The sequence below is a fragment of the Aythya ferina genome, assembly GCF_964211825.1.
Source record: "Aythya ferina genome assembly, chromosome: 7".
NCBI lineage: Eukaryota > Metazoa > Chordata > Aves > Anseriformes > Anatidae > Aythya > Aythya ferina.
The window spans coordinates 271,775-294,157 of record NC_140302.1 but is presented as its reverse complement, the minus strand read 5'-3'; the positions used below and the strand labels follow the sequence as shown (position 1 = coordinate 294,157).

Below are 22,383 nucleotides of genomic sequence, written 5' to 3'. Positions count from 1 at the left end.
GGATTTTATTATTTGTTCTTTGTTACATTAGCACTGTTGTGCCCTTGGAAATACCCATGGCACTAGTTTGTGATTATTTTTTTTTTCCATGTGATCTATTTCAACAAGAGAAAACAATGTTTTCTTGTAGCTCTTGAAAATAATAAGGACACAGCTCTTGGTATACACAGAATTTATACCAAGCAGGTGAAGGGGGAGAAGAAATAACTGAACACTGAGTAAGAGGTTCAGATAAATTACTCAAATTTATGGCTTTAACAAGGGTGTAAAGGAAGTCAGTAACTTGTATTTAGAATCAGCTTCAAATGGCAACAAAGGTAGTGCTGTGCCTTGCCATGACATTTACCTCTCCCGTAATTTAAACCAAGATAAGTTCTAGTATTTTTGCATTGAATAGCTGGTAGAGAACAGGCACATAGATCACAGTAATAAAGAGACAGGTATTTTCATTAGGAGATAAGTAATAAATTTTAGGAGATAATGAATGCTATGATTTCCACATGAAATTTAAAATCCACTGTAAACTCACAAACACGGACTTTTTTCTTTAATGTGGATTGATTATTTATGATAATAAAGTCTTGTAATAAAGGGCTGTTAATGTGAAAACAATTAAAGGTCCCCTATAGCACTCACTGTTCAATGGCAACTCCATTTTGAAAATGCAAAGAACATCATAACTAAGAAAAAAATATTTTTGCAGGTTTTTCTAGCTATACTACTGCAATCTTCCCTTCAAAACCCTACTGGAAATCTTCACATTGTGCCAACTTGGATTTAACCACCGCAGACCATTTTCTAGAAACTTTAAAGCCTGCAAACATATTACTGAATTCAACTGTACAACTACATCAGTTATGCATTTTATGTGTATTTTTATTCTCTAAGCATAAGGAAAACAAGCATTAAGGAAGTGTTAGAAGTTGTGCCATTCAATTCAGGGTTTCCTGGTACCTCCTCACAAGGAGCAAGGATTCCTGTAATTTAATTCAGAGCACAGGAACAACTGATGTTTTCTTCTGCTCAATTTACACCATTAAAAATGGTAAATTTGACTCCACAAAACTCCAAAGCCACTGTAAACAAAGGGCAGCTGATTTTACCTCTCTGAACTGTAAATGGAAGACATTAGGAAAAAAAAAATCCTGCCAGGCTAGTTCTTAAGCCAAAATGCTGTTAATTTCCCAAATAAACAAAGTGGCTGAGGCTGGAAGGTGGGATCACCACATCCATTCCTTAGTCAAGCAGGCTCAGCAGCAGCAGGCTGGCCAGGACCATAACAACTTCTCTATAGAATTCAGCAGTTGCTATGAAAATGTCCCTTTATGATAAAGAGCCACAATTTCTGGAAATAAAAATTAAAAAAAATAATTAAAAAAATAAAATCATTAATTAAAAAAAAAAAAAAAAAACCACTTGATTTAATTCTATGGACTCTTTAGAGAGAATTCAGTTTTATGCTGTTGCTTTCATCCTCACTAAATTCTTAGTCTTCCCTTGTTAGATATTATGCAATGCAAACACTGTATTTTTTATTATTATTAAAAAAGCAGCATATTTCTCCATAGCTGTTCACTTACACTCATTGTTATGGAATTCGCTGCAAAAAAATCCAGACAGACTCGTTTTTCTTAATCAGTGATGCTCCCCAGTACAACCTGTCATTTAGCATGTATGATATATTCAAAATAATCCAGACCTAGCTAATCCCTAGGTATATTTCATTGTTTTACACTGCAGAGTCTTAGATTCAGAGATGAAACTGAAAGAAATCTAGATTTTGCACAAGTTTTCTCTTTTGATGGAACACGAATAGAAATGATGTTGAAAGCTGAAAGTGGGTTTACATGGGTAAATTTAAAATCACTCTCATTGCAGTTATCACAGACAGACAGGATTACATCTAATAATTTTATGCAAGCTCCTGAGTATCTAAATGATGCTACACAGAATCAAGGGACCAATTTTTCCTATACTAAACAAATCACATAAAATGTAGCTGAAGAAACACTTTTGCCAAACTACTTGTAGGTGGAAAGTGACTGCTTCTAGTTGAGCTGTTATTAAGTAAGAATTAATGGTCAGAAGAAGCTCTGTATTTCTCAGTACATAATAGCAAATTGGTTTATTTTCATTTTTGTATCCCCAAAGCAATTAGGATCAGTAATAAGTTCTAAAAGTTAAATCCATTTGTGGTTTTGACAGTCACGGATGAACAATAAAAGGAAAGAAATTAGAATATGCAAGTCAAAATAATAGGAGGCATTGATAAAGTCAGATGCATAAATACAAGATACAACTGAACCGCCACACCCTTTGACAGTGGCTTCAAACAAGACGTGGCTATTTAACAGTCTAGAAGTGGCTTAAAGAACAACTAAAGGTTTGTCAAAGGACATGAGTCAGTAGAAGAGCAATTGCCTGTTAAGAGCAATAATGATTAAGATGCTATATCCATGACTTTCCTGATACAGATTAGATGGGATAGATATTATGAAAAAGAAATTGTACTTTCTGTAGCTTTAAATTCACTTAGACACTTCGCTGTTATACTAACCAAGACAATATTGCCATGGTCTAGTCTAACCTTGCTCATAAATCTTCATCTCCAGCAGAACTTAAAGCTACAGATAAGAATTAATACATATGTCCTCGGCTAGAGCACAAGGAGTTATTTTCAAGGGCATTTCCAAAAATGAATCATCTGTAGAGGCAGAAAAGTTCTTTTCACTTTCTGCACCAATCGGGATGTTTGGAATTTGAACATACTACCCTGAAAAACATTATTGTTAGGTAACTCGATTAGATCAGTACTTATCAAAGCTGTGAACTACATGGGTTGGGTTAATGAGACCTGTGTGTGCACGTTTTATGCTCTGGTGAACAGAAGTTTAACAACTTTCATAGTGTATCCAGAGGATATACACATACCTTCTTGTTTGCAGAGATGTTGCATGTCCATTTCAGGAACATACTTAAGTTTATAGATTTAAAAGGACTAGTTGTGCTGAAAATTACAAGTTTGCTCCTTACAAAACATTTTGAGTTTAATTCAGCCCATCTCTTTGATTCCATTTAATTTTAAAACTGCATATCTGTAAATTCTCCTTGTCTGATATTAACAAAAGCTGTTCTGAACCACATTTCCCATAGAATGGTTTGGGTTGGAAGGGACCTTAAAGCTTATCTAGTTCCAACCCACTGCAATTGGCAGGGACACCGCCCACTAGAACAGATTGCCCAAAGCCCCATCCAGCCTGGCCTTGAACACTTCCAGGGATGGGGCATCCACAACTTCTCTGGGCAGCCTGTACAAATGCCTCACCACTATCTGAACAAATAATTACTTCCTCATGTCTCATCTAAATCTTTCTTCTTTTAATTTAAAGCCATTACACCCCTTTTCTTGTCACTGCCCTCCCTGACAAAAGTCCCTCCCCAGCTTTCCTGTAGGCATCCTGTAGGTACTACAAGGCCACTATAAAGTCTCTCAGGAGCCTTCTTTTCTCCAGGCTGAAGAACCTCCACTCCCTCAGCCTGTCTTCATAGAAGAGATGCTCCAGACTGCTGATCACATTTCATGATCCTCCTCTGGACTGTTTCTGATATGTCATCTCCTAACACATTTCATAGATATATTTGAACAACTATACAAATATGATAGAGCACACTTTGAAAAATGTTTTAAATACATATTTTTTTCTGCAACAAATGGCTTTTGAAATGGTGTAAGGGGTTTATAACACAGCTCCAAGGTAACTGCTGTTACCTGTGGTAATTTCAAAATACCATGACATGGTCCTCTGTGATGCTGGTTTTGCTATTATTACTGTTTCTAGGGTAACCCACATTCAGCTAGAGACCATATAGTGCAGCTAGTGTCTTTAGAGACCTCAGGCCTATACCTCAAACAGATGAATATTTAATGTGCTATGGGCTAGCTTCAACCCATGCAGCAGCATTAAAAAAGCCTCTACAGCAACATTCTCTAATCTCAGAGCCCAGAGCCTCTTATGAGCTGTACAAGAATTTCACAAGAAAAAGTCAAGAGCAAGAGCAAACTCTCCCTCCCCCCTTTAAAAAAAAAAAAAAAAAAAAAAAAAAAAAAAAGTGAGCATTTCCTTGGATCGGTTATATGGAGGCTATTCCTCACCAGGAGAAGGAGATGAGTTTTAATGGCAAATAACTGAGGCTGAACAATCAAATTCCACTAGCGTAGGTTTTACCTGTGTCTCATCTCAACTAATTATTGTATGGGGTACAGTAATGATTTACTGGCTTCAAAAGTCTGGTTCTATTTATGTTCATAGACTGGTTAACATAAGCAACAACTACCTGACAGAAAACCCCTGGAAGTCAGAAATCACTCAGTTGACAGCTCTTTGAAGCCCCAAGCTGCATGATCTGCAAGAGTAAATGAATCCATTTGGCTTTCCAAAAAGATGAAACTCAAGTCAGCAAGAAGCATGAAGACCTCACCACGTCATTATTCAACCAAAATGCAATGGTTTGCAAGACCATGTTGGAGGTATGGTCACTTAACACTTCGGGGGCTGGGTCGGTTAGTGGATGGAGCGGGAGTGCAGGTGGTGTTTTCATCCATCCCTATGGTGGCAGGGAGGGGTACAGAGAGGACACGGAAAGCCCACCTGTTAAACACGTGGCTCCAGGGCTGGTGCCAACACAGAATTTTGATCATGGGGCACATTACTCAGCACCTGGCCTGATGGCCGCAGACGGGTCCCTATCTTTCAGGGGAAAAAGGATCCTGGGCCAGGAGCTGGCAGGGCTCATTGAGAGGGCTTTAAACTAGGTAGGAAGGGGGATGGGGCTGAGGCTAGGATTGTTGGGGCTGTGCCAGGGGGAACAATGGCAAGGCCAGAGGATAAGGCAATGGCCCAGCTGAAGTGCATCTACACCAATGCATGCAGCATGGGTAACAAACAGGAGGAGCTGGAAGCCATCGTGCAGCAGGCAGGCTACGACTTGGTTGCCATCACGGAGACGTGGTGGGACCAGTCTCATGACTGGAGTGCTGCAATGCCTCGCTATAAGCTCTTCAGAAGGGACAGACAGCACAGAAGGGGTGGTGGTGTGGCTCTCTGTATTAGAGAGTCTTTCGAGGTTGTAGAACTCGAGGCTGGGAATGACAAGGTCGAGTCCCTTTGGGTTAGGATCGGCAGGGACAACAAGGCTAGTGTCCTGGTCGGGGTCTGCTACAGACCGCCGAACCAGGATGAGGAGACGGACGAGGAATTCTACAGGCAGCTGACAGAAGTTGCGAAATCTTCAGCGCTTGGTCTCGTGGGGGACTTCAACTTCCCTGACATATCCTGGAAGCACAACACAGCCCTGAGAAAGCAGTCTAGGAGGTTTCTGGAGAGCGTGGAAGATAGCTTCCTGACGCAGCTGGTTAGTGAGCCTACCGGGGTGGTGCCCCGCTAGACCTTCTCTTCACAAACAGAGAAGGACTGGTGGAGGATGTGATTGTCGGGAGCTGTCTTGGGCAGAGTGACCACGAAATGGTGGAGTTCACTGTTCTTGGCGAGGCCAGGAAGGGGACCAGTAAAACCGCTGTATTGGACTTTCGGAGGGCTGACTTTGAGCTGCTCAGGACACTAGTTGGTGGAGTCCCTTGGGAGGTGGTTCTGAAGGGCAGAGGGGTCCAGGAAGGCTGGGCACTCTTCAAGAGGGAAATCTTAATGGCGCAGGAACGGTCTGTCCCCACGTGCCCAAAGACGAGCTGGCGGGGAAGAAGACCAGCCTGCCTCAACAGAGAATTGTGGCTTGATCTTAGGAGAAAAAAGAGGGTTTATAGTCTTTGGAAAGGTGGGCAGGCCACTAGGGAGGACTTTAAGGATGTAGCGAGGCTGTGAAGGGACAAAATTAGGAAGGCCAAAGCTCATCTGGAGCTCAATCTGACTACTGCCGTTAAAGATAACAAAAAACGTTTCTATAAATACATCAACACAAAAAGGAGGACTAAGGAGAATCTCCATCCTTTACTGGATGCGGGGGGAAACTTAGTTACAAGAGATGAGGAAAAGGCGGAGGTGCTCAATGCCTTCTTTGCCTCAGTCTTTAGCAGCAATACCGGTTGTTCTCTGGATACTCAGTACCCTGAGCTGGTGGAAGGGGATGGGGAGCAGGATGTGGCCCTCACTATCCATGAAGAACTGGTTGGTGACCTGCTACGGCACTTGGATGTGCACAAGTCGATGGGGCTGGATGGGATCCACCCAAGGGTACTGAGAGAACTGGCAGAGGAGCTGGCCAAGCCACTGTCCATCATTTATCAGCAGTCCTGGCGATCGGGGGAGGTCCCAGTTGACTGGCGGCTAGCAAATGTGACGCCCATCTACAAGAAGGGCCGGAGGGCAGACCCGGGAAACTACAGGCCTGTCAGTTTGACCTCAGTGCCAGGGAAGCTCATGGAGCAGATCCTCCTGAGAGTCATCACATGGCACTTGCAGGGCAAGCAGGCGATCAGGCCCAGTCAGCATGGCTTTATGAAAGGCAGGTCCTGCTTGACGAACCTGATCTCCTTCTATGACAAAGTGACGCGCTGGGTGGACGAGGGAAAGGCTGTGGATGTGGTCTACCTTGACTTCAGCAAGGCTTTTGACACCTTCTCCCACAGCATTCTCCTCAAGAAACTGGCTGCTCTTGGCTTGGACTGGCGCACGCTTCGTTGGGTTAGAAACTGGCTGGATAGCCGGGCCCAAAGAGTCGTGGTGAATGGAGCCAAGTCCAGTTGGAGGCCAGTCACTAGTGGCGTCCCCCAGGGCTCGGTGCTGGGGCCGGTCCTCTTTAATATCTTCATCGATGATCTGGACGAGGGCATCGAGTGCACCCTCAGTAAGTTCGCAGATGACACCAAGTTAGGTGCGTGTGTCGATCTGCTTGAGGGTAGAAAGGCTCTGCAGGAGGATCTGGATAGGCTGCACTGATGGGCTGAGGTCAACTGCATGAAGTTCAACAAGGCCAAGTGCCGGGTCCTGCACCTGGGGCGCAATAACCCCAAGCAGAGCTACAGGCTGGGAGAGGAATGGTTGGCAGAGCTGCCAGGCAGAGAAGGACCTGGGAGTGATGGTGGATAGTCAGCTGAATATGAGCCAGCAGTGTGCTCAGGTGGCCAAGAAGGCCAACGGCATCCTGGCTTGTATCAGAAACAGTGTGACCAGCAGGGCTAGGGAGGTGATCGTCCCCCTGTACTCAGCTCTGGTGAGGCCACACCTCGAGTACTGTGTTCAGTTTTGGGCCCCTCGCTACAAGAAGGACATCGAGGTGCTTGAGCGAGTCCAGAGAAGGGCGATGAAGCTGGTGAGGGGCCTGGAGAACAAGTCCTACGAGGAGCGGCTGAGGGAGCTGGGCTTGTTCAGCCTGGAGAAGAGGAGGCTCAGGGGCGACCTTATTGCTCTCTATAGGTACCTCAAGGGAGGCTGTAGCGAGGTGGGGGCTGGTCTGTTCTCCCACGTGCCTGGTGACAGGACGAGGGGGAATGGGCTTAAGTTGTACCAGGGGAGTTTTAGGTTAGATGTTAGGAAGAACTTCTTTACCGAAAGGGTTGTTAGGCATTGGAACAGGCTGCCCGGGGAAGTGGTGGAGTCACCATCCCTGGAAGTCTTTAAAGGATGTTTAGATGTAGAGCTTAGGGATACGGTTTAGTGGGGACTGCTAGCGTTAGGTCAGAGGTTGGACTCGATGATCTTGAGGTCTCTTCCAACCTAGAAATTCTGTGATTCTGTGATTAACTAAAATGGTTCAGACTGATCACGTTGAGCACCTTTTAAGAACTGAGAATTTGTTATGCAGTGGAAACCCTGTAAAGTTGTTTATCTTATTGCTAAGAGTAAAGGCCAGCAGATCGCTCCGAAGACAACCGGATTACAAACAGAATAGTCCCACAGAACAGCATTTCTGGACTGAAATAAAGTAGATGCAGGCAACATCCCCAGTAAGAGTCCAGATTTTGTAAGTTATTCCAGCATTCTCTAGAACAGTCCTGAAAGCAAAGTGGATGTAACTGCATGAGCAGCAGTTCAGAGAAATGGTCACAGTAACTGAAAGTGAATGAAGATGATGAAACCTATTGGTTTGCAGCTGGTTTCTCCGCCCATTGTTTGCACAGATTGTAGCTTGCAGGACCGTAAATCCTGTTTATCTTCCAAATACAGTGTGCAAACATTTATATACACAATTCCCACATTTAAAGCTACAGTCAAGCTATACATATTATACAAGATAGAAGAAGAGAAAAAAGAAGGAATCTGTTGGTAATTATTTAGCAGAGACTTTGTTACTATGGTGATAGGTTCCTATAAGTACCTTAATCAGAGACACAACGACACACATTTTGGCAACATATCTTTATTTTTCAATTATGTTCAGAACTGTACTCTTGTAATGAACTACAGAACTATCTCTATCCCCCTCCAATGCTTTTAAAACAGACCAGAATACCAATAGCATTCCAATAGATTTGGCAGGTAGGAAGCAGAAAGATTTTGATTATTCCTTATACTTTAAAACATAAATATTAGGCAAATACACTATTGAAAGAAACATCAATGCTGATCTTTTTGCTTGATGAAGTATATATTTAATGAAATAAAACAAAGGCATGAGACGGTAATTTTTAATATTGACTAAAACAAGCCCTCATTCTTTGTAATTGCATGCTGTTTTATTACAAATACCTACTGTGACATGGGTACAATATTGTTTTTAAGAGCAACCCTCCAGTTAGAGTTCAATACATACACCAGTAATAAAGGTGAGTTTTGGATTTATAGCAGTGCTTCAGATCTCTAGAGGTTGGGGGAAATCTCCAATTACAGTTGATACTTGTAGTTTGGAGGGCGTATATTACCCCATATGAAGAGGATTTCTACCCAATCTAAAGGTGGCAGCAAGCAGCTGAACAGTCACCTCCTATCAAAGTTACCCAGTTTGCTGTTGGAGCCAGGACAGTGCTCAGAGACAGGGCTTTTCCCAAGGGATTGACTGGTTTACAGATATACAGCTGCTATTTGTGCTTCTGAAAAACTCCCTCCATAAAAATAAAGCAAGCTAGAATCGGAGAGATAACACTTCTCACCTACCCACCCACTCCTTTCCCATCTTCATCAGTCCCTACCCACTTCAGCTTACAGTACCAATTTCAGAAGTTCTCAACCTTCACATTCAAATCCAGACAGGGCCATAAGTTTTAATTTATTTATTTTTTAATGGCAGTACCTTTTGACACTTGAAAACTCAGTTTCTAGGTAGGATAACAATGAAGAAGATCATCCCACGATCTCGAAGTTAACCGCATTAACTGCAATAAAGAAAGATACAAGGCAGTACTTTGCAACTTCCATTAGACTGTGATTCCCACTCTGTGTATGTTTTGTTAGGGGATTGGCTGACTTTCAGACAAAAGAAAATCATGGGAAGCGGTGAAAGCCGTTCACAGAAAGCATCAAGGCCCTGAGTACCCTTGGCTGCAGTTGCAATCTCTGGGCTGCCAGGGGAGACCAGCTCTCATGATCCGACTCTACATTCTAATATTAGACAGGATTAGACTCATGGCATCTACACTCTGCTTTTACTCATCTCATTAAAAGAGACATTTGGCATCAAAAGCAACATACTAGCTGAAGCATGTGCACATCACTATAACAATCTGGCATATGGCTATTTTCAGATAATCTACATTTGGCATGAGGTGAATAATTTTTCTGAATTCTAGAATCTGACCTTTCTGACACCACAATGACTGAACTTTGTGCCTGAGTCCTGTAGCAACAGCTTTTCAGGGAGTGATTATAACCACTGGGGAACAGTTAAAGGTTTTAAATACTGCAACAAATGAGGTTGATCCTCTCCCGCAGTCCTCCGATATTTTGCTAAATTCAAAAGCGATGGATATAAATGCATAGTCCTGTTCTCACTGCTTGTAATATGCTATTCATTTCATCTTCCTTAGTAAAGAAAGCGGTCCTTACCAATGTAATGTTTTTTAACCCAAGATGAAAAATCTGTTATTAATTGTTCATGAGTATGCATGCTAATATCTTGTTCATTTGAGATTATTCCATAATACTGTAAGAGTCAAAACTACATATAGATAGCAGTGAAGGTGGATTAACTGGAAGGAAGGATGGGGGCTAGTAGAAATGGCAACCTCAGAGCTTCTACATCACTCCCCAGCAGGGAGGGGTGGGACCCCTCACTGGAAGTGCTGAGGATCACTCAGCAATAGGCAGAATAGCACACCTAGATTCACTCCAGGTACCTTCTAGCTCTGAAACTTTTATTTAATTACCAATCTTGCATTTAAATGCTGGTAATAACAACAGATACATTCAAATGACAAGGCAAACACCTTCCACAGACATAAAGGTCATACCTTAATTAGAGAAAACCATGGCCACAGCAAGAACAGTTTTGCTTTCTCTCCCCAGCTCCCAGCTACGTGGTGTGGAAGGCATCAAATGCAGCTGACCTATTTAATATCATCTTCACACAACTGTCTCTGAATCTTTATCTTTATTGACAACATTTGTGCAAAGGTTATTACCTAGCATCACCACTGATGTTTTACTGAAGACTCAAATCTAGGCCTGCTGAGATCGTAGTAATTAGTACCCTTTTCACACCATTTTAGAGAAGCCAAGAATTCAGCTGATACAGCTCAGCTCCTGTTAGAGCTGACTTTTCCAAACAAGCTTGATGTCACTGGTATTGGAACATTCGAAACTTTCTGGCTGCTTGGTACATAGAGGATTGTATTTTCTAGGATTCATTTTGCTCTTAGAGAAGATTTATTTATTTTACATATTGACATAACTCCTATTATGAAAGGAAGATTTTTAAATCAAAACTATGAAGATGCTCAATGTGACAAAGGCATTGGGAACTTCCCACTTTGTCTTTCCTCCAAACTACAGCCACACTGGATTTCATATTAACAGAGGAGCAATTTTAGTTGGAATTTATTCTCTTCCCAGCTTGAGAAGGGAATGTAGATCCTCTCACTGAAAGCAGACCCTCAGACAAGCAGCCAGGTCAATGAGCTGTGCTAGTGAACACTGGAAACAAGACCCTCCAGATTCAAGCCTGAAGGAAGAGAGGGGAACATCTCATCCTTTTTCTCATCTAATTAAGCAGGGGAAGTGCAGCTCGCAGGAGAAGGGCCAGCAATAACAGGGAGCACAGCTTGGTGGAAGCATTATTGAGCAGCCAACTCAGGAAACGGCTATGATTTGGAAGCCAGTTTCTCTCAGCTGGACCAAACCGCCTCCACAATCCAGCCCAACTCTCATTCCAGTCAAGGAAATGCATAAAATCAAGATGCATTTTTTCTTTTATCATTTTTCATAGATAGTTCACAACAAGCCACACTCATTTTTCCCAGAGATGTTCTGGCCAACTGATTTGACCTTTCTTTTATTTTGCATCTCAGATTAATTCTCAACAGTAGGCAGGTTATTGGTCACAGAAAATGCTGTCATCCCTTCTGAAACTATATCCTCAGTACAGTGGCATTTTCTAAAATTTTTCTTGCTTATTAAATGCCTCTCTAATAACTCTACAAAAGCATTTCCTAATCACTGGCTGTCATCTGTCATTCCTGCAACACAAAAATGACACGCTCCTATAAAACAGTCTTTTGCCTCTCTCAGAATTCTGAAAAAAACTTGGCCATGATTGGTTTGCTCAGGATTTAATCCTTTATTTGATCAAGTCAAAAGCATTATTTTAAGAGTTGTTTGTCAGTCGAAAGGTTACTTACCAGAAGTTAAACCTGATACTGTAATTGCAATCTAGATATGGTGCACTGCTCTAATCAGTCTTAAAGCTCTGATTCAAAATCAAAAATACATTAAAAATAAATAAAAAATAAAAACAAGCTCTTCCAGGTTGCAAAATATTTGTCCATTTTGAAAAATCAGAAAGGAAGAAAATTCCACTGCAGCCTGCCATTTCATGGCTGCTATAGCAATACCAATAGACTGTGATACCAGGGCTTGATAACAGTCAGTATTTGATGGCTGCAGCCAGGGTAGATCACTTTGGGAGATCTCTATCAAGACAGCTTGCAGAAGAGTACTAATTAATGGCAGTAAGTGGGAGAGAGAAAGGGAAGAAAACAGGAAGATAAGAAGTACAGGGAAGACCTAGTATACAGGAGAAGTGTGGGTAGTAGCAAAGGAAAAATAGGAACAAAAGTATAGAGGGAACAAGAATGAACAAATATGTCTGGTCTAACCTTGTTGAAACAGAATTCCAACTGTAATAGGCGACAATTCATCCCTGGAAGTAGGGCCCAGGAAGACTTAGGAGTTTGTCTTCTTCCCTACTGCTGATAAAACCTCCAGTACTTTTATTAACCTGCTTACCATACTTTTTATAATGCAAAAGTGATATGAGTACAACATTGGTCCTCAATAGAAAAGCTCTGGATCTTTGTAGAATTGTCATTTCATCCTTCAAACCATCCTTTGTATTTTCCTTCATTAGTGTTGCCAAGGAGTAATGTGAGTTGAGAAAAAGACAACTGAAGATGTTAAATTTGATTCATTTAAAATCACTGAAGTTGTCAGGAAATATTGAAATATCTTTCCTGTCTTTTAGTTAGTCTACAATTCATATAACAGAAAAGGATGACTATGTAGCACAACCAGCTAAGTTTAAAACAGCACAGATGACACACAAATCTTTTACAACTAGCTATGTAGTAAGACTGTGGTCCTGTTAACAAAATTAGACCTTAAAACAAGCTTTAAAAATTTTCCCCCCAATTACAACCCTAATACTGTACTAACTTGTCTTCCTGTATTACATTTTAATATCAAACTTGAAAGCTTGGAACAGAGTGTTTGCCTTTGTCAGGATTTGTCACAAAAAATAAAAACTACTTAAGCAACCATAAGATTAACTAAATATAGAATAATAATCTCTTTTCATATTTTATTTCATTTAAAAGTAGTTATTAAAATAATATGAAAGACTAAATTAATAGTCTAGCAATTCAATAAAAAAGATTTTTCTCAACATGTAAATGCATTATTGAAAGTCCTGATGAATAGCTTTTAAATGAAACAGCTTGTAAAGAATCTTTGATGCATATAATATTGAAGCATTTTTAGCTCATTGTGCTGCATTGAAGTTTTTCTAAACTATCTGCATTACAACCAACAATAAAACCTCACTATTGCAGCTGTTGCATCATGCATAATATAAACGGCATGTACGCACTAATCAATACTGCTACATATGCGTAAAATAATTGCGTATACAGTTTAGTGAGCCATAGTAAGCCACCTTGTTACTTAGCGCAAGCCCCTCATCCTCCCTCAACATTGTTTTTCCTTTTGCTTACCCCACATGCTCCTCCAGTCACCAAGTACCTCAAGTAAGAAGCAATAATTGTTAGTCCTGAAGAACATTAACCTTCCGTTTCATCTCTTGGGTTCCACATCCCAAGCCACCACACATCAGCTACACCCACAGCCCTGCTCAGCCCAGCAGTGAACACAAGCTGGCCCGCAATACAGGGCAGCTGGGAAATACAACATGGGGCAATGATTCCACCTTACCCAGCTGAGGGACTGCCAAAAGTAACATGCTTGCACTGTGCATTCATAGAGAACACATGAATTTCTGTGTGTGCATGCACACATGCAGGCAAGTCTGTTTTCATGTCAAATCATTTTTTAAATTGTGCACTCGCTAAGCAAACCTGTGTAAACAATCAAATCCCTGAGTGCCAGAAGAGGAAACACCACCCATGTACCAAATGGAGGGAGCTGGGATCCTGCCTGTAATATACTCAAACCTCCTCCTTACTTTGCTATTTTTATGAGTGCTTATGTGTACAAAAGGAATGAACAATCTGTCACCTTGGTTCTATGCCTTTTAATGCCCAAAAAACTGCACACAACAATGCAAGCAACCCTTGTTTTTCCTTACTGAGCAAAGTAAGAGATGACCAAGAACTCTTACTTGTGCTAGGACAAATCACAGAATTAACATCAGGACTTCCTGGCATAGTGGCTTTTGTGTCAGCCAGCTGTCAGCTATGGAAAGAAGCAAGCTGGCAGGGAGCAGCTAAGCCACTTTCACTCATAACTCCATCCTGAAAACCTGAAGGAACTGCCGTAAGGTTCGCTGCAGGAAGCTCTCCTGGAATAGCCCTGTCTTCTGGCTTTCCAAGGTCTTGTGACTGCTCATCACGACAAGATTTAGAACATGTCTAGGAAAGCTGGCCACACAATTCATTGTCATTCCACCTTTTTTAATAGCTTAAACTATACTCCCACATCAGATCAATTAGGGTCAATAGTTTCATGCATATTTTCCATATCTATCAAATGATTTATACAACAAAATGGCAAATACTAGGCAAGCATCACCATGAAAAAGATGGTATTGGAATAAAGTTTCACCTATCAGGTCAGTAGACTCGTGTCCTTGTGAGTAGTTCATTTTTCTAATAGAAAGGCTGTTAACTGACTCACTGAAAAATCAAGAGCAGTTAAGTCCATTCAAGATAGACAACAAGGATAAGTTTAATAGAACAATAACTTGATAACTTTCTTCTAACTTGATGTGTGTGTGCTAAATACATACACATCACCAAATGTGTATATACATATAGTTACATATAACGTTTATATTTATGTAAAACTAACACTTGCAGGTATATTTTAGACAAGCTAGGAAAAGAGCAAAATTATCTGGTTCTTCCCTTTGGAGGGAAAAAAACGGCAGGCTGTGCAGACTTGACCCTCTCTGTTTTTGGTATCCCTGAGTCCCTGAGAACTTTATGGACTACCAATGTCATTTTACTGGTTTTTGTATACATTTTTTCTAAATTCAAGATGCCACACTGTGAGAAATGAACAAAAATCAAGAAGTTTAGGGTTGTTCCTTCTAGTTAAACGGGTTAATTTTGCTCCTAATGTTTCAGTCCAGCAAACTGAAATCTTGATTTAACCATTACTTTGAAAGTCTCTAACCTGATGATGGGTTGAGTCCACATTTAGTCATGATGAAATGAGAGAAGTTAACTCCCCGATTTCAGTCTAGGAGCTCTTATGAGCAAACAGGTTGCTGCACTTCTCAGGCAAGTTCTCACATTGCTAAGATGAAGAAACGTGCATAATTTTCCCTTCTGTGTCCTTCACGGGTTCAAACTGCCCTCATATATGCATCCACTGAAGTGCTTTAAATTCTACAATTTAAATATTTGTTCAGCTTGAATTGTGTTTCACTGAATTTACTATTTTTCATTACGAACCTGCCTAAAAAAAATGGTTCCTTCTTTCTACAGAATAATTAGGAGGCAGTTAGCTGAAAAAAAAAGCTGTTTCTTGTGGACAAAGTAAAAACAAAGCATTTTTTAATGGCTTTCTTTTTTTTATTGTTAAGAAAATTATACAGTCTATCATAACCTTGTGTCACAAGTATGTATTTACATAGTTTGTATTCCCAAAGATAATGTTATGGTCTCCCAGGTGCCTCTGGTTCAACACAAGATGTTGGAGAATATTATGAATTACCTCTGCAGTGATTTCACGCTGAATTTGCAGTGGTATGTAGCAAACAGTAAAAATGGAAAAGAGATGTTACTCTGGAAACACATGATCCTTTATCTCCAATACAGAAAATAAATAGTAATACTACTTGTAATATGCTTACAGACAGAAACTTAGGGTTTGCAGAGGTAAGTCTGTTAACAAAGTAATTAACTAAGATCGAAAACGGCATTATTTGTGAGCATTTTGCCCAGATAGGGAAAAAAATAAAAGACCATTAGCAACCTGAAGTTACAATGGAATCTGCAAAAGATACTATTTAGTAATGGCATTTACTGTAGCTATAGAAACAAACAAATTCTTTTTATATGTGATGATTCTGTGTAGGTACAAAATCCTATTCTGTTTGGTCAATATAGGAAATAGAGTGACATTCATTGTTTTTGAAGCCTGTGCACTTTACAACCACCACCTTTTCTGAAATAAAAGAAGAAAAATATGAATCAGCTTTTTTCTTTGTTTCCTGTTCTTGTCATATTACCATTTCCTTTTATTCTTTGCACAGGATCTTTGATTCTTGAGATAGAAGAGATTATAATGGGAAGATGCAGTTACAATGCAAAGATTTGTTGCATTGTTTCCACTTTTTTCATGTCTAAACATTAGCACTCGAGCTCAGAAGTTATTTTCAAGATAACTCATATTAGCATTGACAACTCCCTAAGCAGAAGCACAAGACAAAAATTTACCTAACTCATCTTCAAAAATTAAAGTTAGAGATCATCAATTAAAGTTAGAGATCAAAAATTAAAGTTAGAGACCATTAACATAGTAATCCATAGTAGTCCATTAACACTAGTAATCCAAAATCAGGTTTAGGTTTCATTCCAATCTTATTTGTTTTACTACAATAAAGTACTTGTTAACCAATCCATCTTTCTGCTGTGTGCATAACTTACAAGAGAACCACTAAGTACTTAGTAACAATTTTTCATTATTGCTAGATATTAACACAGGTTCAGATTAAGGCCTATTTAACAACGCAAAATTTATCAACCTTCTTTAGACATGCTCATTTACAACCGTAAGCAGTCATGAGTAAGTACAGATACTCAGGAGAGTAGACTTCAGGACAACCAATTGGTTAAGGCCCAGTGTTTTCTTTCTGCTCCTCTTTCAACATTTCACGTCACTTTCCAACTAAGAAACATCTTACAAACAAACAGGAGCAGCTCAGACAAGTTTTTTTTTTTTTTTTTTTTTTTAAACTTAATCCACTTTGCATTTCTTAGAAGTTCACTGAAAACTAACTGATAGGAGCTTTGAATCAAAACTCTCAGATTATGGTGGGAAAAAAAATAATAATTCACCCATGGCATAGAGATGTTCTCATGAGACTAACAGGATTGCTGAGTACATGGTGCTCAGTTAAAGTAAACAAACATTACAGCTGAATGGTTTATTAAAAGTTACCGTCTTTGCAATCTGGCTAGTCCCTTGATCCACAAAGAAGTAGGCATTTAATTCTGATTGTGTTTTCTAGCCAGTGACATCCACCAGAATTGGGCTAATTCAGGAAGATGCAGGATGATCTAGACAGGAACTTATGGAAGGAGAAGCCAGAAGATGACATAATGTAAGAAAGAAAATTAAATATGTTCCGCTTTGGGTTTCCCAAATCAGTGAAGCAGAAGGAAAGCAGAAGTTGTAATTCACAATAGCAATCCACAAACACAAGCTCAAGAAAACAGAGTGTTTGCTACAAGTGTGAAGAAAAAAAATATCATGAAATAGCAAGAATGCTTTGGGTATTCTGAAAAATAAGTACCTCACAATATCACATCACTGTGATTGAAAACCATAATAAAGTGCCCCTCTGATGCTAATAATAAGTTCTGGGCTGAGGTTTTGTGCTGGGTTTAAACCACCACAGGTTTAAACAGAGTGGGGGTCAGTACCTTAGCCTTCCACAGCCAAGTATATGTCCTACTCTACTGTTTCTCCTTCCAGGGAAAAATTTCCAACTGCTTGTACTTCTACAAGTAGTGGACTTTGACAGTTGAGAACCCCTTTTTAAACTTTTTAACATTTCTCTTGTATATAAGAAACTGAGGTACCTGTAGCTTAAGTTACCCAAGATCTTGTAAGAAACTCTGGAAGAGATAATCACTCAGCTTTCAGCCCATCACGTTAGACATAAATTCAGATTTTACTATATGCATATGATCACAGAACAAATATAAAACCTACTTGATGCTGACCAAAAAGGCAATCCACAGCAAGCAGACTCCTATTACCAGCCTATACCTGAAACAAATCTATTTTGAACTGGACACTGCTGTCCATTAGGCTTATTTTAATATGGCTTTAGTCAGACTGGGATTCGTGAAGTGAAATCTAGCTTCCCATTGACGGAACAAGGCTCAGAAATTCTAGCGACTGATAAACCAAGCTCTGTAAAGCTCAGATCAATATATATATATATATATATATATATACACACACATACATACACACACACTATATATCTATATAATATATATAGATACAGATATATAGATGAAGAACACAAGAGTTTGGAGAATGGTGCTATAAGAAAACCAACACAATATTACATCGCTTTGTGTTTTGTTGGGTACTTCTTCCCTCTAATGAAATTAAATTTTGATGGCTGAAAACAGAAGCAAATCAAGGCAGAAAAACAGATGTCTTCCATTCAGCTTTTAAGGGTAATGAAAGCCCTCAGGAGCCTGAATTTTCCTTGTTATTGAAGTACATGCAATTCACAGAAGCCCACACTGACAATAAAAATACATGTAACCTGGAAATGTAACTTGGAATATTGTTGGGAAAAATTACAAACAAAAGTTTAAAGAAAGAAAACTTCACCTACCTGCAGCATAAAATGTCACAGGAAAAAAAAAAGGGAAATAAATATTATTGAAAAGGCTGATTATTATTAAAAATACTCTGAGGCCTTTCCTGATGGTTACATAAGTACTGTAAAAGCAAGATGTTCTTGGCAATCAGCATAGCTTCACTGTGCTTGCTACACTGGTTTCATTAACTATTACATCATGCTTAATTTCCATAATTGGCTTCAACTTCACTTTATAAGCCAGTCTAATTTAGTTTTTATGCATATTTCAATTTAATACAGTGTGTTCTCCACTGCAAACCCTTCACAGGCCACATATTCATCCTGCACTACCTCATTTAGAGCTTTCCCTAAGAGCAAAACTAAAAGGACAAAGACCACAGTTTCTAGGAAGTGACCTTTTCTTTCAGCTCTGACAGCAAAAACTCTCATCCAGGCCCTCACCATGCAGATCCGACTAGCAAATCCTTCTCTTCTTGTGCACCCAACACACAGGAACACACTCCCAACAAAACACAGCTACTAAGAGCTGGGTTTTATTGACATGATTCTTTTACTTGTATAAGTTCCCCTACTAATCCCCTTTTCTTTGCACAGAAGAAAGTTTTTTAGCTTTAACCTTCTTGGCTTCTCTATTTTAAAGTACATTTTTTCTTTTATCCAGATCCACCATTCAGGATTATCAATAAAACTTCTGGGGAATTAGGATTTGGCACCTGCTACACTGCAGTAACCTCAGATTCCATAGCTCAGGCAGCCATTTCTCCCACGACAAATCCTGCTTTGCACCCCCAGTTCTGCTCTTTGGCTGCAGTGTATCTTCCACATTCCCATCTGCTCCATTCTCCTGACTTACATCTCCTCCAGATCTTGTTTTATGCTGACAACTGTGAGGATAGGCTAACAAAGGTCATTCTTTCTTCTATGTACCTTTCTTTCTACATGTTCCACTTTTAGTGAGTAAATTCAGAGTGTTTACTGATGTAATATATCCACTTCTCACCTTTTTTCTCATCTTTACTTGTTATATCCTGTTTCCAAATGTCTAAAATTAGAGTGGTATCTCCTGAGGGAAGAGCACACTTTGTTATTTGAAGCCTGACAACTTTTGTAGCACAGCTTTTACAGATACAATATCAAATATAACACTAACATATACAATACGTGAAAACCTAACACCAACGTAATAGAGCTCAGCACACTGTTTGCACTGATTGCCTTTCGGAGCAGAAGTGCACTTTAAAGGAAGGCAGTGACCTAGAAAGGGAGGCATTATTTGGATAGCTTTGTTATCCACTCAGCTTTAAACCTTACTCACTTTAAAGACACAGATGCCATCTCTGCTGGGGAAATGTTTACATCGCTAACACGATTAAGCTCAGTAGTTACTCAGCGTTAAAGTCTCAGCATAACCAGGCCTCCAGCTGCTGCTCAATAACATAATGGGTACCTGGCTGCTGCTTCAGGGCCCTGCAGAACAAGCGCTGGAAGGAGCCGGGGGACCTTAAGGAACAGTTTCCGCACACCCCTCCTCATCCAAGTGGTCCAGGATCTGACTATGTTAACCAAATACAGAACAAACATCTGTCTTTAGAAATTAGATTCATCGTGATCTCTTGGATCTTTTATGATTTTTTTTAAGCTGAAAAATTTTCAGTAGTTTATTGGCTTTTGCAAAGTATTCAAAAAAAAAAATATATATATATATATAAAGGAAGTCTGTAATGACTAAAATTACATTATGTATCAACTTCCAGAAAAAAAGATCATAGATTCTTAGACTGAATACAATCCAGCCACAACAATTTAATGTTCTCCAGTAATCCTCTAAATCTTAGATTTGTACATCATGCAACCCACAGCACTTCCCAAATGGTTCTGAAAATAAATAGGTCAGCAGTCATCTATCTGTTAATACGATATTATAGGGCTCAGATTAGGGCAGGGACCTTGGGATATTGGCCACAGAGTCACTATCAGCCCTAAGCCAATAACCCACTGGCAGCACTGCACGCACCTGCCTGAGCTGGCACCAGAAGCCCAGCCACAGAGCTGGGGCTGGCCTCAGAGCACCATGGGACCATCCTGCTCTGTCACCAGAATCCCATGCCTGACAGAAAACACAGGGACATTTCATCATGTTGTCCTGTGGTCTGGCCACTTCTGGAAATAACAGAAGGAAGGTTAAAATTTGGTGCCTGAACCCCTCTCTTGGGATTTCTACTTCACCAGTTTTTGTTTCAATACTACTATTTGTGAAATAGTTGTAAGTGATGTTTTGAACAGGCAAGGGACACAGTATGGATCCAGACCTCCTCTCTCCCCTGTACTAATCAAAGTAAACATCACTCACTGGCATAAAGGGCTTTAGGCTCAGGGCCTACAAATGGTTCAGAGAACTACAAACAGTTCTTGAACTGCCACTGTGGTCTACTTTCAGCTTTGAATGGTTTCCCATGCCAAGATATTTTCTTTCCTCTTGTGAAATACCAACTAAACAAAGTTTTAAAATGAAGATCTAGCAAGCAAGAAAGACTCAGAGCATTTTTGTCATCTTTTTGTTATTTTTTGTTCTTTTCCAGTCATGCCTTCATAATGCCTAAAGCCCTTCAGTCAGTACATGCTCTGTTGTGCTCATCTCAGAGGTAAGGGTGCCTAGAGGGAATGGCAGACAATGTCAGAGCCAAAAAGGTTTTAAATCAAGAAAACTTATCATGTGTTAGATTAATGATATAGGAGTCATTTGAAGCTCCCAGTAAATCCTATTCCCAGTAGCAGCCACCACACCAAAGGGGCTTAAATTTCCCTGAGAAATTTAAGTACTTAAGTAATTTATAGGTACAAACATTTTGGTCTGGATCCAGTTCAGCAGAGCAGCAATTCCTCAATCTGAGCTAAGTGGGTTCCCACTCAGCTTTCTCATCACTAGCAGACTTTCCTCATTGTGGCTTTAGCACAGCAGGAGCTTCCTGTCCTAGATCTTACTAAAGCAAGCTTTATTCTGACAGTATTTATGCCACTTTTACAGGAGTTGACATTCAGCCATTCCAGCACATCAGATACCAAACAGATCCCTTCAACAAGGAACTTAAAGGCTTGAAAGTCTCTTTTGTACACTGAGGTACTATAGTTTAGTGTATTTTATATTCTTCCACACTGTAGTTATCCTCTTGGCAATAGTGGACACCTTCTTCCTGATCAGTTTTTTGTTGATACATGGATGGACTTCACGAGTCAATTATTTCTTGGGCACATTATACAACTCGTTAAACCTTGCAGTACTATAGTTCAGTATCTATAGGAATTTTTGCTTGTCTTAAGAGGAGTTAAGTGAGTTCTAAAACACAATCAGGTAGAAAGGTGTTCTCTGTCAAGCTCACAGACAAGCTCAGAGCTGTCTTTCCTACAGAGCCCTACATGTACTGCAGGGAGCACCGACCTGATTATCCTTCTGCTATCTCACTCTCAGCTTCTCTAAAGCTAAGGCAACAAATGAGCCAAGCAGTGGATAAAGCTGCTAAGCGGGGTAAGGAGCAATCTGAAAATACTTCCATTTTCAAGCAGTAAAATTGAGTACAAGCATCTAAAGGCTGGTGTGCACACTTAGATAGTGTATCAACCTTTAGACAATTTTAACAAAAGGCTAAGGTATATTCTCCAAAGGTTGGAAGGCACAAAAGAGCAGTTTACCTTACAACACCTGCTTACTTCAAAAGGATGTGAGATGAGGCTGGGTGAAGACTTTCAGTTCAGGTTTTTCTCTCAAATCAGAAAACCAAAAGAGCATAGAAGGAACAGCAGAATTTGGTAATGTGATGACAAAGAAAGTTTTAACAGATTTGTTTCCATACTGTCAAATTGTCTGCATGTTTTTAAAGACAAAGAGCTCTTGGCAATTTTTAAGAAAGCATTTCAGTTTTTCATTGTTTTTGTACCCTTTATTTGAAACTACATCACTCTGATTTTAAAGCAATA

At 40.0% G+C, this 22,383-nt stretch overlaps 1 protein-coding gene and 1 long non-coding RNA gene across 5 annotated transcripts in view; both read right to left on the bottom strand.

The window, feature by feature from the left end:
- Nucleotides 1-22,383, bottom strand: part of GRID1 (glutamate ionotropic receptor delta type subunit 1) — a 531,300-nt gene that overhangs the window by 363,602 nt on the left and 145,315 nt on the right. Inside the window, exon 1 of one of the 4 annotated variants that reach the window (XM_084525444.1) lies at nt 13,373-13,512. The exons of the other annotated variants lie outside the window; for them this stretch is intronic. Coding sequence (XP_084381570.1) covers nt 13,373-13,439 — 67 coding nt within the window. The 5' untranslated portion in view covers nt 13,440-13,512. Of the gene's footprint in view, nt 1-13,372; nt 13,513-22,383 lie in introns of those variants that run through there. 4 annotated transcript variants of the gene reach the window in all.
- LOC311439578 lies at nt 15,362-20,518 on the bottom strand. The gene is made up of 3 exons (XR_014694835.1): nt 20,426-20,518; nt 19,859-19,964; nt 15,362-16,007 (listed from the first exon to the last, which is right to left on the bottom strand). It is a non-coding gene; the product is annotated as an uncharacterized lncRNA (long non-coding RNA).